The sequence below is a fragment of the Elaeis guineensis genome, chromosome 9 (assembly GCF_000442705.2).
Source record: "Elaeis guineensis isolate ETL-2024a chromosome 9, EG11, whole genome shotgun sequence".
In the NCBI taxonomy this organism is placed as follows: domain Eukaryota; kingdom Viridiplantae; phylum Streptophyta; class Magnoliopsida; order Arecales; family Arecaceae; genus Elaeis; species Elaeis guineensis.
Genome location: NC_026001.2, coordinates 49,647,953 through 49,663,061, shown reverse-complemented (window position 1 = coordinate 49,663,061; position 15,109 = coordinate 49,647,953). Strand labels below are relative to the sequence as shown.

Sequence of the window (15,109 nt, the reverse complement as noted above, 5' to 3'; positions counted from 1 at the left end):
AAGCATCTATGATTGACCGAGTGAGCATGTGAGAGCTCTATCCTTGGAATAGCCAACCAAGATGGTGTTTTCAGCCTTAGAAGTGAATGAACCACCCCTGCTCTTCCAACTACCATTTATCCAAGTTGTGCCATACCTAACCAAACAAGACAGTATGAGGCGTACCATATCGCACTGGTTCGATAATGAAATGTGGTATGGGAGCAGATCAACACTCAGTAGATCAAACCAGGCCTGTACTAACATGGTAATAGGTTGGTATTGGTACGAGGCCCAGTATCGAGACAGCAAATCTTGCATCTGTCTCTGTGTTGTACATGCCATAATGGGATTTCTACCTTGCCACAATAAATTGCACTGACATAGCCTTCCTCCTTTGAGTTTTCAACCCAAGTTCAACATCTCTCCGGCATCATACTATTTATAATAATTTAGGACCTCACCCAAAAAGGCTAGCCAAGAAGATATTATTGAGGTTCCTTGGCTCCGTATAAATACTCAAGATCTCTCCAGAGAATAACTGATGTGAGACTAAACAAGCCCGCTCAGGTCCTCACAAAGTACATATGGGGAAGCTCCCTAATATCAAAAATATATGTATATCATCTAGTAACACAATCATGAAGTTTTAGTTGACCACAAATAATCTAGTAGCAATAGTGGTAAATTGCTATAAAGCTTTTGATAATTGGTCGAATGTAAGCTTATGTATATGTAACTAGAGTTTGGCACATACGATGCATATGCTATAGAGACAAATGACCCATAAGTAGAGCCTCAAGCATGTCTTAAGAGTTTTCTTTTAATAGTAGAACAGGTTGATAAGATGCAGCATTATTAACTGGCATTAATTATTGACATCAAGGTTTTACGTCCCAATGGGATGGGTGGCATCCTAAACATCCCATCCATGCAAGGAAAGAAGAAGAAAGAGGAAAGAAAGAAAGATAAACAAAGAAAAAAGTGAAAGGAAAGAAGAAGAAGAAAAGCGAAAGAACGAAAGAAGGGAAGAAGAAAAGGAAAGGAAGAAAAGAAGAAAGAAAAGAGAAAGAAGAAGAAAAAAGAAATGAAGGGATAAGAAAAGAAAGAAAGAAAAAAAAGAAAAGGAAGGAAGGCAAAAGAAAAAGAAAGAAAAGAAGGAAAGAAAAAAGAAAGAAAGGAACGAAGAAGGGAAGAAAGATTGAGGATATCTATGGGGATCCATGATCAAAACGGCTTCCAAGATGGGAGAGGACGAGATAGTAGGGCATCCCGTTCCCGTTCCATGAAAATACCGGGACATCTCCATCCACAATACTCATAACCTTGATTGACATTTTGATTAATGAAACTATCTCGGTTCCCTAATAGGACGATGAGGTAGATAGGCAGTCACAAGTACAAATTCTAAATTTCAATATGCAGCCAACTTCCAAATATCCACCTGATCAAATGCACCTTTCTTATCCTTAGAATGTACACACTTAGTTGGTAATCTCGTTAGTCTGGTTCATTCTACCTAGTCTTCTTCTGTTAATATTTACATGGAAGCCTTATTGGCCTCTCTACACATGGCAGTTTCCATTCTTTTCTCCATACCAAAGTTATCCAAATCCATTCTAGAACAACCAAGCCATCCTATAATAGAGTACTTATTTTGTTTATCCATCTAACAAGAAGCAAATAATTGGATCTCCATGGTTTTTAACCTCAAATTAGTTGTCTTCTTGCAACAACAAGTCTTAGAAGGAAATTTCTTGATGAGAGCGGAAAAATAAATGGAAGAAAACTACCTACCACCGTCAACCCTAGATGGTCCAAAATGATCATGTACTAAAAGATTTAACTCCAAGCTAACTGTTCATTACTATTCCCATGCCAAGCACGCCCATCTTTGATGGGGCAGGCATGCCATGCATTTCGACATTTCAAGCATAATGCTCAACGGTCTATCTAATCACATATCATAATCCACTTTTTAAGTGCACTATTTCTGTTATCCCAATCTGTTTGTTGTTATTTAGGAATAAAGTTGGAAAATGCCATTTTGCATCACATTTGATCATATTTCATTATACCAATCCTTCCATGTTTTTCAAGATGAAAATCCAGTGTTATCTCTCATTCCATATACACCATAATTACGTCCAAAGCATAGTTGCAGAAACCACTATAATGGGACAATATAACCAGTGTCATGTTCGTCTGGCGTAAAACTGGCACCTGTACAAGTGCCGAGTTACCAAAAAAGTATCATCCATATGGGTCCGTATTGATGGTACCATACCGACTCCATCGGTTGAGCATCAATGATTTTTGGAAACCATCATTTATAGTAATACCTTACTATTCTAGTAAGAAAAGGTATGTGGTGTTGGTATTTAAAAACTTAGTCCAAAGAACATGAATATTGTTTTAATGTAAGTTATCACATAAATGTACAACAATTTTTTAAACCAAGACATAAGAATACACCCACCTAAAACCTATTTATGCAATAGCATATAAATGATCGTACCATGACTAGAACTCCCACTCATACCCCAGGTGGTAAGGTAGATCTAAAGAGGATTTGAGTCAAGGGGAATAGAAAGAAAGACTGGTTCAAAAGGATCGACAAATGCTTGCTGCAACACTGACTCTTGACACTGTCCACATATGTGGTATATTTAAGCGGATGGAGCATCTGGTGGATGTCTATGACCCCATCGACGAGGACAATTTACAACAGATTTGATAAACATCCATCTTAGTTACAAACTCTTTTATAGTCATTCCCTAAAGTCATTGTGACAGGTTTAACTACTAAAATAAGAGTGTATTTATTATGTGATTTGCAAGCAATCATGGACAATAGGGCAAAGTAAAAAGCATGACTGATGGAGGCTCACAAAGTAAAGCTTCAAGTATTTTGCATTATAATATTAGAACACTTTAATTTAAAGCAGTGGTACAATATGATTCATAAAGCCAGATGCACTAATTGGAACATAGTTTTAGTTATAATTAAGGTTCACCATCTTGTACTAGACCCATACCAATACCATCCCATTACAATGTCAGTACACCTAGCGTGGGGGCCGGTTTGACGTACTGAGTGTCGGTAAGCCTTCCGTACCACGTACTAGTTTGATATTAGTACGGTATGATATGGTCAGTATGCATTGGTATAACCAGTACAGCAATCCTTGGTTATTATTATAGATACTAACATTCTGGAAGTATGAATGCTGCAACATTTACATTCTTGCTACGGATGAGAGCAATGACCAGTGATCAGTATTCGTGATTCTGGAAAACTAAGCACATGTCACATATTAGAGAAAATTCTTAATGTGACCAATTTCAGGTCTTCAATAAAATATAACTTTGCGATGCAGAGTTTTCAATCCTGCCTTCAGTTCTCTATAAGACACAATACCATAAAGTGACAACTGACAATGATTCAATTACTCATAACAAAACAAGTTTAAAAAACATGCAGATGACTAAATTGGAGTTCGAACATAACAACAATCCCTTCACGAAGAACTTGAACATGAATCCCAGAGAAAAGGTAACATCACAAAACCATAATAACCACTAGCACCAAAAGCACTGCAAAAGAACAAGCATTACATGAGAAAAAAGTATGACCCTAATTATAGAAAGCACCAATACAATTAGAACCCAATTTGCAGAGAGCGATGTGCTAGGAATGGTTTCATCATTAGACCTGAAAAACATAACTCTACGAATGAACACCAAATTATTTATAAGAAGAATGGTCGTTCAACATACATTGCTGTATCTGGGCACCGTTCCAAAACTAAATGGCGGTCCTCTCCTTCACCAACAGATTCATGAGCAAAGCTGGGAAAACAGTTATTGTACAAAGTGTAAGTTAAGATAATCTAACAAAAAAAAAGGATATGTACAGCACTTTGAGGCATTTAAAGAAAGGAAATAACTGAAAAAAATGAGAAGATTTGAGATTTGAAGTCATACCCATAAATATCTGCAAGACGATGCAAAAGCAGGCGATTATATGGACTTGTTGGTTGAAGATCTAAGACCCCATCTGGACTGCATCAAGTGGAAGAAAAAAAAGTCAGTCAATTTTACCAATTTCAACAAAATAGCAACGAAAAGAAGCAGGAAAACATGAAATCACTATTAAGCATTCCAGATTAGCAAAGCTGAGCTTCAAAAGCTTTACCTCTGATTGGGGGATTTGGTAATTTTGACAATATTAGGAGTTTTAATATAAGCATCACAGTATAGGTCAAAGCAAGAAAAGGGAGGGTGAAAGAGAGAGAGAATAGGAAAATCAATAATTAAAAAAGCAAGCCTAGGAAACATATATCCAAAATTCCAGAGTACGCTTTCAAACTGAATGTTTGAAGTTAAAAAAATCCTAAAACAATGCAGAAAAAATGAAAATGCTAGAGAAGCATATTATGAATCTATTTAAGATGCCATATTTTACTAATGTTTGGCAATAATCTATTCTTTAAGACATAACAATGCAAATATCATAGAAGCATAATGTTGCCGCTGAAATTTGGGACTCTGTTGAAAAGGCTGGAGCGGGGGTGCATCCTTTCGGAAGAGAAACCTGCAAGGTAAGTCCTAATCGGAGTCGGCTTCGGTAAGGACCCTCCAACGCTCCAGTCAGAAATCAGAAAAATAAATAAAAGGAGCGTCGAGAGATTATGTGCGCGTACCTCGAGGGGTCCCCTGGAGGTCTTTTTTGTAAGCAAAGGTTGAGAAGCCGTTTTGGGTAGGTTATGTGGCCGATTTGGATGCGATATGGCAGAATTTTCTATCGAAATTTTCGAGATTGGGGTGTTACACCTACCTTATCTATTCCAAAGCCAACTAAATATCACAGGCATTTTTGAATTTTGAAATAAGAGCACAGGTTGGATTAGACCGGCTTCTTTCGTTGAGACTTCGGCTTGGTCCAATGAAAGTGGGTGCCGAAGGGGTTTCTTTCATTAAAACTTTGGCATGGTCCAATGGAGGCGGGTGCCGAAGGAAAGAGGCGGATGAAGCTAATTGCGCTCAGTGACATGAAGACTGATGAGGGCTAAAGTATACCTAAGGCTGAAGTTGGAGATCGGCCAACTCAGGTGTCCCGCTGTCTGCAAATGTTGGACAGATGTTGGATGTCAGCTGCCATGGAGGCTGAGATAGGTTTCATGCGAATTCAGGGTGAGGCCGAAGTTAGGTTGAGACCGAAATCTGGATCGACTGATCCCAGATGTTCTGCCCAGGAAGATCACTAGGAGTCAAGAATCGCTAGGGGCCCAACTAGGATCGGGAGGTCCTAAGTTATGCACAGAATGGCTTCAGATGGTTCTTTTATGGTATAGGAGAAACACATTCCTTCAGGCTTGAACACTTCCATCTCTAATGGTGCCATGACATCGTCCTTGCATATCACATCACCTGCCTTTCTGTTAATCCATGTCTTCGGTCTAGATGACAAATTTTTTCCCAACACATTCCCCTACTCCCAAGTTTGATGCAGACAAAGGAAGTACATGAGCTCTGATTTGCCGAAGACATGTCACCCTTCGAAGTCAAAACAGCGCCTGTGGTCCTTGGGCGGAGCGAACGGTCACACCAGTATCTAATCATGACCTTGAGACGGTTTGCAAAATTTGAAACATGACGTGCCTCATTTTCGGTGCAAATCATTAATGGGCCGACTAACGTCTTCTGCTTGCCAATAGAGTGGTGCCAAGTGTCGGTCATCGGATGGTTGGGCAGAATTCGGTATCCGGACCGTTCGGCTCTCCTGTGCCTCTAAAAAGGAGGTTGTACTCGCTTTCCTCTTTCATGCTTCCAAACCCTTCCAAGCTTTTCTTCTTCTCCTCTGGTTCTCTTCCCTATTTCTAGAGCTTTCCCAGTTGCCGGTGGCTCCTCTTCGAATCGTCGTCCTCACCTCCTGCGAGACCATCGTCCTCATCTTCTATGTCGCTGCAAGTTGGTCTCTTTTCTGCTCTTGTTTATTTTTTACTTTCTCAACCTGACTGTCCCTTCTTCCCTTTTTTTGTATCTACTCTCTGCTTGTCAATGGCGGATTCCGAGAGTCTCAGCGAGAGCTGGTCTGCTGGATCGTCTTCCCCTTTTGGGGAGGCCTCTACTGATGCGGGCGAAGGACGTGCTATTGTGCCCTCCTTCGTTCCTGATACAATCGGATCCCGATTGAGCCCAAAGGACTTAAATCTCATCCATGCCCAATACGAAATCCCAGCCTCATTTGAATTAGAATCTCTAGGGCCTAATGGTAGGATCGGTAGTCCTCCCGATAGGATTGATCTATACAAAAAGGCCTTCAAAGCCAGACTTAGGCTACCCATCCATCCCTTCATTGTTGAGCCCTTCTGCTTTTTTGATCTCTCTCTTTGTTCTGTCATTTCTAATTCCTTCCGTTTCATCATCGGCTTTCTTGTTCTTTGCTCCAAGGCCGAAGTTCCTCCTCTTCCTCTTTTCTAATCCTTCTATACCATAAAGAGACATATCGGAGATTACTAGTACGTTTCTCCTCCAAAAGGGGTCTCTACTTTGATAAATGGAGCTCCTTCATCGGTGCACAATTGGAAAGATCGATTTTTTTTATTTCTGATCCTGCGAAGAGTGGAGATTTCTACACTAGGATCGATTTAGAGATTCTGCCTTTCAGATCCCGAAGCTTGGAGATAAAGACTCCAAAGCGCTCCGTAACTTTGAGGGAGTATCAAATGCCTCCACTAAAGTTGTTGTTGGAGCAAGCTCTCTTCAATGCTAGCATCAGTCCGACCGACCCCAGAGGTAAGGATTTCTCCAATCTTCTCGATGCTTGTTTTTCTTGTTTTTATAAATGTCTGTCTTGCAACTTCTATAAGAAGTTCGTTAATGAAATAAAATTTGAAACTTTTGTTTTATCTACGATCACTGTACCTTATTGGTGGTGTTATAGTTCGGATCTAATTGTATACGATCCTTGCATTAAGGGTCTTATGGAGATGTTCGTAAAGCGACTATCTCTTTGGGTTTGGCTTTGCACGTTGCCAATGTAGTAAGCTAAGGGTCCTTATAGATTAACCCTCCGAAGGTCTTTTTAGGTTAGCCTTTACTTGTTGCCGAAGTTGATGGGCTAAAGGTCCTTGTAGGTTAGCCCTCCGAAGATCCTTTTAGATTAGCCTTCGCTTCTCACATGACTCAGATCTTCTTGGGTGTTGACTCGCTGGAAAGCGAATGACCTTCAGAGATTCTTGTAGATTAGCCCCCACTTTCTGATCATCGAGATCTTCTGCCTGTACAGTTTGGATCGATGGATGTTGAGGGTCCTTGTAGGTTAGCCCCCGATGCTTAGCCATCGAGGTTTTCGCCAAAAATGGGGAAAAGGCCATTGCGCCCGAAGTTTCTTTTGGAGTTCGGGGGCTTCAATAGTTGGCTCTTCATTGGTCAAAGTTGGTCTACAAGTCCATTTACTGGGAACCCAAGCATTCGTCTACAATGCGCCTTGGGACTCCGTTTGTAATAATGGTGAGTGGAATCTTTCAAGAGAATAATGGACTGACGATTTATTACGGGTTATTCTCTGATCACCATGTGGTGAGCCCAGGCGATTCTAGAGGCGTCTCTCGCCGATTATGCTCGGATAGCAAAAATACGTAGTAAATGGCAGTGATGATTGGTGTTTCGAAGTCGGACATGTGCAAAATTTGGTTGGTGATTAGGTGGGCGTATGCCACTTGAAACCTATATAAATAGTCCCCCTTCGTGGCTGATAGACTCACAAATTTTTGCCTTCTCTTTCGTCAACCTGCAACAATGGAGCCTACTCCTCGACAAGTCAAGGAAGCGGCCAGGAAGAAGGTCGAGTATCTAAGGAGAAAAGTTTCGACTAAGCGTGCGAGGGCCGCATCGTCGAAATCTCTGGGTACAAGTCGTGCATCCCCTCCGCTGAGAGTCTCAAAGGAGGGATCTTCCGCCGCTGTGGGAGCGGCCCGGCTTGGTACTATGGAGGAAGCATTTACCGAAGCCCGACTTCGTTGCGTCGTAGAGTACAAGGCTTCGAAAGCCTTCAAGGGGAGTTCCTTGATGCTTTAGCTACAAGCTTCCTTCATCCAAGCTTTGAGAACCGCAAAGCCCACATAAAGTATTTGATGCCGCAGCTAGATCTGCACTACCTTCGCCTTGGGAACAGCGACAGGAGGTAGGGGCATTCTCTTCATATGAGGATTAGGCCCCTTGTTCTAGATCTTGGTCTTGACAAAGTTGAAATGCTATTGGTCTGATGGAGCGTCTTTTCTCTCTTTTTTTTGTATGACGTTTTTCTAGCATCATCTTTGTAAATATAAAAAGAAATGAAAATGGGTTTTTATATGTACCTCTCATTTTCTTCTGTTTTCCTCTTCCTTTAAAATCTCCAAGGGTGTATTGCACCAGCATTAGACTGCTATCTTCGAGATATGCTTGCTTCCTTATATCCGATGAGTCCGTAGGTTAGTTAAGCTCCTTCAAAGAGTTGTGATAGATTAGTCTTTAGAGGGGATTCGTATCGAAATTGCATTTTCATCGAGAAACAAAGGAAGAATGACGATATGCTGAGAAAAAGGCATTTTATTTGATGAGTAATTAATATATTATTGGGAATACATTCGTAGATTTTCATAATTCCACGATCAAGGGGGCGTTCCATCCAGTTGTTTGAGATGATAAATCTCAGGTCTGATGACTTCGTTGACTTGATAAGGATATTCCCAGTTAGGAGATAGCTTTCCGCATTCTGTAAGCTGGGAGACTTTGGCTCGACGTAAGACCAAATCACTGGCTCTAAACTCTTTGTTTCGGACACAGTTGTAGTACCGTGCTATCCTTTACTGATCGACCACCATTCGTACTCGTGCTTTCTCACGAACTCCTTCGAGTAGATCCAAGTTTGTACGAAGCTGCTCCACATTACTTTGGTCATCATAGTTCCCATCCGATGTGAAGGGAGTCCGATTTCTACTAGGATGACGGCTTCCGTTCCAAAGGAGAGGTTGAAAGGAGTCTCTCCAGTAGGTATCCTTTGAGTGGTTCGATATGTACAGAGTACGCTATGCAACTCATCCAACCATGCTTCTTTAGCCCGACCGATTCTAGCCTTCAAACCCTACAGAAGGGTGCGGTTGGTTACCTTAGCCTCTCTGTTGGCCTACGGGTGTCCTACCGAAGTGAAGTGTTGGGCGATGCCAAAACTTTGATAGAACTTGACGAATTTGGAGCCTGAAAACTAGCGTCCGTTGTCGGTGATCAATACCTATGGAAGACTGAATCGGCAAATGATAAATTTCTAGACGAGTCGATCACTTTGGCTTTAGTGATTTTGGCAAGGGGCTCAGCTTTCATCCACTTGATGAAGTTGTCGATGGTCACAAGCAAGAACTTTCTCTGACCCGATGCTGGTGGAAAAGGGCCTAAAATATTCATTCTCCACTGTGCAAATGGCTAAGGAGCGGTATCGAAGGTAGTGGGAAAGTCGGCTGATGTTGAACATTTGCATTTCGTTGACATCAATCGCATCGCTTGACGAAGTTGGCTGCATCATCCTGCATTATGGGTCAGTAGTATCCTTACCGACGAATCTTGTAGGCTAATGATTTGCCACCAGATGACTCCCACATACCCCTTCATGCACCTCTCGAAAGGTATACTCAACTTTGAAAGGATGGAGACACCTGAGAAGTGGCAGAGAGAAGGATCGTTTGTAGAGCTTGTCTTCGTAGAAGACATAGTAGAGAGCTTGATATTTGATCTTTCGGACCTCCATAGAGTCTGCAGGCAATACTCTATCTCGCATAAAATGGATGAAGGGATCCATCCAATAAGATTCGCCATCAATCTATAGGATCAGGATCGGTTCTTCAATACTGGGCTTCTTTAAAATCTCAAAGAATGTCTTTTGAGGTAGATCCTTTGGGGCCGACATCACCAACTTAGACAGTAGATCTTTTGGATCAAGGCACCTGCTGAATCTCAAAGCCAGCAAATATCGAAACAAGGTCTTTCACCTTTTGAAGATATTTTTTCATATTCTCCTCTCAAGCTTCGAAGTAGTTGCGAATCAGTACAAATCCTTAGCTTCTTCACCTTGAGCTCCCTCGTGATTCTGAATCCGACAATAAAAGCTTCATATTCAGCTTCATTATTGATTGCCGGAAAGTCAAATCTTAGGACATACTCCGCTACAGCTCCTTCGGGTCCAAAAAGTAACAGACATGCTCCCGATCCCACAAAACTTGATGAACCATCCACATGTACTACCCAGAAGTCGTCCGGCTCTCCCGACGAACTGGGTTCCATCGACGCATCTTCATAAGTTGGCTCTAGCATTTCTAGATCATCCGGAACGATGCACTCCACCACAAAATCTGCTAGAATCTGAGCTTTAATGGAATGCCGAGGTTAGAATTTTACCTCGAAACTCAACGAGGTCAATTATCCACTTCGCCAATCGCCCAAAGGTATCAGACCGATGCAGAACTGTCTTGAGTGGTTGATCTGTCAGTACCGTAAAAGGATGTGCCTGGTGTTGGGGAAGATCCCTCACGAGTGCGGAATATAGATCCCCCGTCCAAGATCGCTAACCCAGATAACGATATCAATACCGCAATAGAAAGAAAGAAGAAATAAAAAAGGAACACAATCAAATACGTGAATTTGCCCAACACTTACCGCCACAGGACATGCAAGCTTTATTATGAAAGAAGAAAATAAATACAAAAAATCATACACTCTCAACTCTCATAAACCTTTCTCTTTCAACAAGAAGCACTCACCCCTTACAAAAGCTCTCACAAAAATCCCACGAAAAATCCTCTCTGCAGCTGCTCTCGCAGTTCTCTACCGCTGCTACTATCTGCTGCTCAAGCCGCTACATCCATTTTAGGCCATCAGGCCCTTTTAAAGACCTAAATCCAAGTCCAGATTGAAATCAAGCTTTCAACATGACTCAAAAACCAATCTAAACCGTCTGATCACGATTGCATCAAATTTTGGCCATTGGATCACGCAAAAAACACCTTGGACCATGCATGGACAGCACCCTATGTGAACCGAGGCCTCTCCACTCGCGTCGCGTGTCGCACGCTCGTCCGCGCATACGTGAGCCAATTTCTACGGCTGCCCAGTGAAATTAGATTATTCCTGAAACTAGATATATATCGGATCTCGCCCAATTTCTTCATTGCTCCATCATGGGTCTGTAAGCTGACAGTCCCTATGCCCTTGATCGCACAGCTCAATCCATCTGACAGATAAACAGTGCCTTTACTGCTCTCTAGAAAGTCAAACAACTCTCTATAACACATATGATGCAAACATACAGAATCTAAAATCCACTGTGAGAAAGAAGTAGACATCTCATCGATCACCAGAAGAACATCATCATTATCTTCTGTATCGCTACCTTGGACCACCATCGCCGCAATAGCCTTCATCTAATCTCTGAGCTATGAGCAATCTCTCACTCGACGCCCCAACTCATCACATCTGTAGTACCGGATCTTACTGCAGTCCCTCGACTTGGACCTGGACCACCCATCTTGTGATCCTCTGCCCCTTCATCCTCCGCCACCACCTCCTCCAGTCACCGTCAAAGCCAAATCACCATCAAAACTCAAAGCTCGGTTCTTCCGTCTGAGAACCTCATTCTGAAGAAGTACAAAAGTGACCTCCTCCATCTTGATGGTGCTCTTTTCTATGAGAATAGCAATCACCAAAGACTCAAAAAAAAGGAAAAAGCGACGAAACCAAGGACAATGCCCTGATCTTCTCTTCAACTTTCTCGCCAACGCTAAGAAGATCAGTGAGGATCTTCTGAAAGTTGCTGAGATACTCCTACATACTCTACCCTTGCTCAACCGAAGCTGGTGGAACTGCTTTCAGAGGAAGAAAACATTGGTGAGTGACTTTGCCATGTACATCTCCTCGAGCTTTATCCACATCGCTATCAAAAAAGTCTCACTAAGCATATGGATCACCGCATCATCCGTCAAGTATAAGTGGATCGTACTCATCGCCTGTATCTGAAGCCGCTTTCAACTCTTTTCCTCCATGGTAATCGGCTTCTCCTCACATAAGAGAGCATCAATCAATCTTTATTGGATGAGTACATCCTTCACCCTCACTTGTCATAGGGAGAAATTACTCTTCCCATCATACCGATTAATCTCCATCTTGATTGAGCCTGTCTTCTCCATCTTCAACCTCAATCAACGTCACTGCAACTTGAACAACCACGTGCTCTAATAACACTTATTGGGAAGGATCCCTCACGAGTGCAGAATATGGATCACCCGCCCAAGATCGCTAACCCACAATAGAAAGAAAGAAGAAATAAAAAAATAATCAAATATGTGGACCAACCCAAGACTTATCTCCACAGGACATGCAAGCTTCAGTACGAAAGAAGAAAATAAATACAAGAAGAGATCACACACTCAACTCTCATAAACCTCTCTCTTTCAATAAGAAGCACTTATCCCTTACAAAAGCTCTCATAAAAATCCCAAGAAAAATCCTCTCTGCAGCTGCTCTCACAGTTCTCTACGGCTGCTACTTCCTGTTGCTCACGTCAAGCCGTTACACCCTCTGTTCCAGGCCAACAGGCCTTTTAAAGATCTAAATCCGAGTCCAGATTGAAATCAATCTTTCAACAGGACTCAAAAACCAGTCTGAACCGTTCGATCACAACCGCATCAAATTTTGGCCATTAAATCACGCAAAAAACACCTTGGACCGTGCATGGGCTGCGTCTTGTGTGAACTAGGGCCTCTCCGCGTGTGCCGTGCACGTGTGAGCCGCGATAAATGGCCTGTAGACTGCGGCGATCCACGAAGAGCACGTGGACCGCGATTTTTCCTGCGGTCCATGGTGGACCGCATCATGGACCATGCGTGCAGAACCGCATGCGTAACAGGCCCCGCCTGGGACACGTGTGCTACAGGCCGCACGCTTGGGCCGTGCGCACACTGCAGGCCACGCCTGGGCTGCGCCCGCTGCAGCAGGCCTGGGCGCCCACAGACCGAGCTTGCGGGCTTCTCCTCTCGCATGCTGGGCTTCTCTACTGTGGGCTTCTTTATCTTACACTACTGTGGGTCAAATTTGAGATGCCAAAAACTCAATATTTGAAAATACGGTCGTAGCCTTCAAGCTGTAATGATGAGCAAAGATCAGCTTCTCTAACTTGGTATATCGGGTCTTCGCATCATGTAAGACTCCGCTAATATAGTAGATCGACCTTTTGGATTTTGTCCTGCTCACAGACCAACACTGCGCTTATAGTTGCTAGTGAGACTGCAAGGTACAAGCAGAGTTCCTCATTAGGCTTCAACTTGCTAAGGAGTAGTGCTAAACTAAGATATTTTTTCAACTCCTCGAAAGAGTGTTGGCATTCTTCAGTCCACTCGAAGTTTTTCAGTTGCCTCAGGGTTTGAAAGAACGGAAGATAGCGTTCTGCCGATCTGGAGACAAATCGGTTCAATGCAGCCACCTAGCCTGTGAGACACTGAACTTCTTTAATATTCTTGGATGAACTCATCTCTTGTATGGCTCAGATCTTCTCGAGGTTGGCTTCTATTCTCTAACTGGACATCATGAAACCCAAAAACTTGTCCGAAGTAACTTCGAAGGCGCACTTAGTCGGATTCAACTTCATTTGATACTTCCTCAGGGTGGCAAAGTCTCCTCAAGGTCTTCAATATGAATTCTAGAGATCCTACTCTTAACAAGTGTATCGTCCACATAAACCTCTATGTTCCGTCCGATCTGATCCTTAAAGATCTTGTTCACAAGGCGCTGATAAGTCGCACCTACATTTTTTAAACCTAAAAGCATGATCCTGTAACAGAAGAGACCCTGGTCAGTAATAAAGACTATTTTCTCCTCATCTTTCGGTGCCATTCAGATTTGATTGTATCTCAAAAAGACGTCCATGAAGGTGAGGAGTTCATGCCCTGAAGTTGTGTCCACCAGCCGGTCGATGGAAGGTAAGAGATAGCTAGCTGTCCTTCGGGCACATCTTGTTGAGATCTGTAAAGTCAATGAGATCCGCCATTTGCCATTCGCCTTCTTCATCAGGACCACATTCGCGATCCAGCTCGAATAGGTGACTTTCCAGACGAAGCCTGCATCCAGTAGCTTGTCCATCTCTTTGGTTACTGCTTTCTGTCGTTCGAGCACAAAGCTTCTTTTCTTCTGTTTAATCGACCGGTGGATGAGGGAGAAGTGCAAGGTGTACTCTATATAGACTCTTCTTTTTCTCTCAAAAAACTCTCTCAATCTCCTAAAACCAAAAATCTCTTAAAAATAGAAATAAAAATCATAAATTTTAAACATTTAGTGTTGTTAAAAATTATAGAAAGGTATCTTTGATGTCAAGAGGATGTTTCTAAAAGGCTCATGAGCAGGCATGACAACACTCGAGCAACTAATAGTCTAGATAATGAATAAAAAGCAAAAATTGAAATTAAGATTTATTGAAGATTTGAAGTACACTTTTCTTCATTTAATCATACTTTTCTTGACTTGATAGAACATATTTATTAGTGTAACTCACAATGAATAATTGCTAAAACCTAGAAAGTCCCAAAGAATTACCTAAATGAGTAATTCAAAAAGTATGAAGATGCTATTATTTGAGTTAGTTTCCTTTTACAAACTCAAAAAAAAATAATAATAATAAAATTACCAAAAAACATTACTGATTATCTAAATAGTTGCCTGAATATACTCCAATAAATGATGAAACAATCCCAAAATGAAATGATAAAGCAAGGTTTTAAACACCAATACAGAAACCTATATCGTTTTTCCATCAGAATGGTATTGTACTCGTACCAACAATATGTATCGAAAATGATAACTTCAAAAGGAATGAAAAATTGTCACTACCAGTATGCACAATACTGTCAATACATGCTGGTATAGCCCATATGCACTCATAAACAGCATTTCCACATCATGGCACCCATAGTGTGTGCCAGTTTTGTATCAGAACTAGACAATGCTAGTCAATATCTAGACTACTATATGAAGCTCAATATCTACACTACCATATGAAGCAAGCTCCTACAATATGTCCATGCATAAGGCATGTCTAACCGTCTGC

General features: G+C 41.9%; 1 protein-coding gene across 1 annotated transcript in view; it reads right to left on the bottom strand.

The window, feature by feature from the left end:
- Positions 1 to 15,109, bottom strand: part of LOC105032990 (uncharacterized) — an 83,639-nt gene that overhangs the window by 60,864 nt on the left and 7,666 nt on the right. The window contains exons 3-4 of the mRNA XM_010907600.3: positions 3,967 to 4,044; positions 3,760 to 3,831 (exon numbers count right to left, since the gene is read on the bottom strand). Coding sequence (XP_010905902.1) covers positions 3,760 to 3,831; positions 3,967 to 4,044 — 150 coding nt within the window. The remainder of the gene's footprint in view (positions 1 to 3,759; positions 3,832 to 3,966; positions 4,045 to 15,109) is intronic.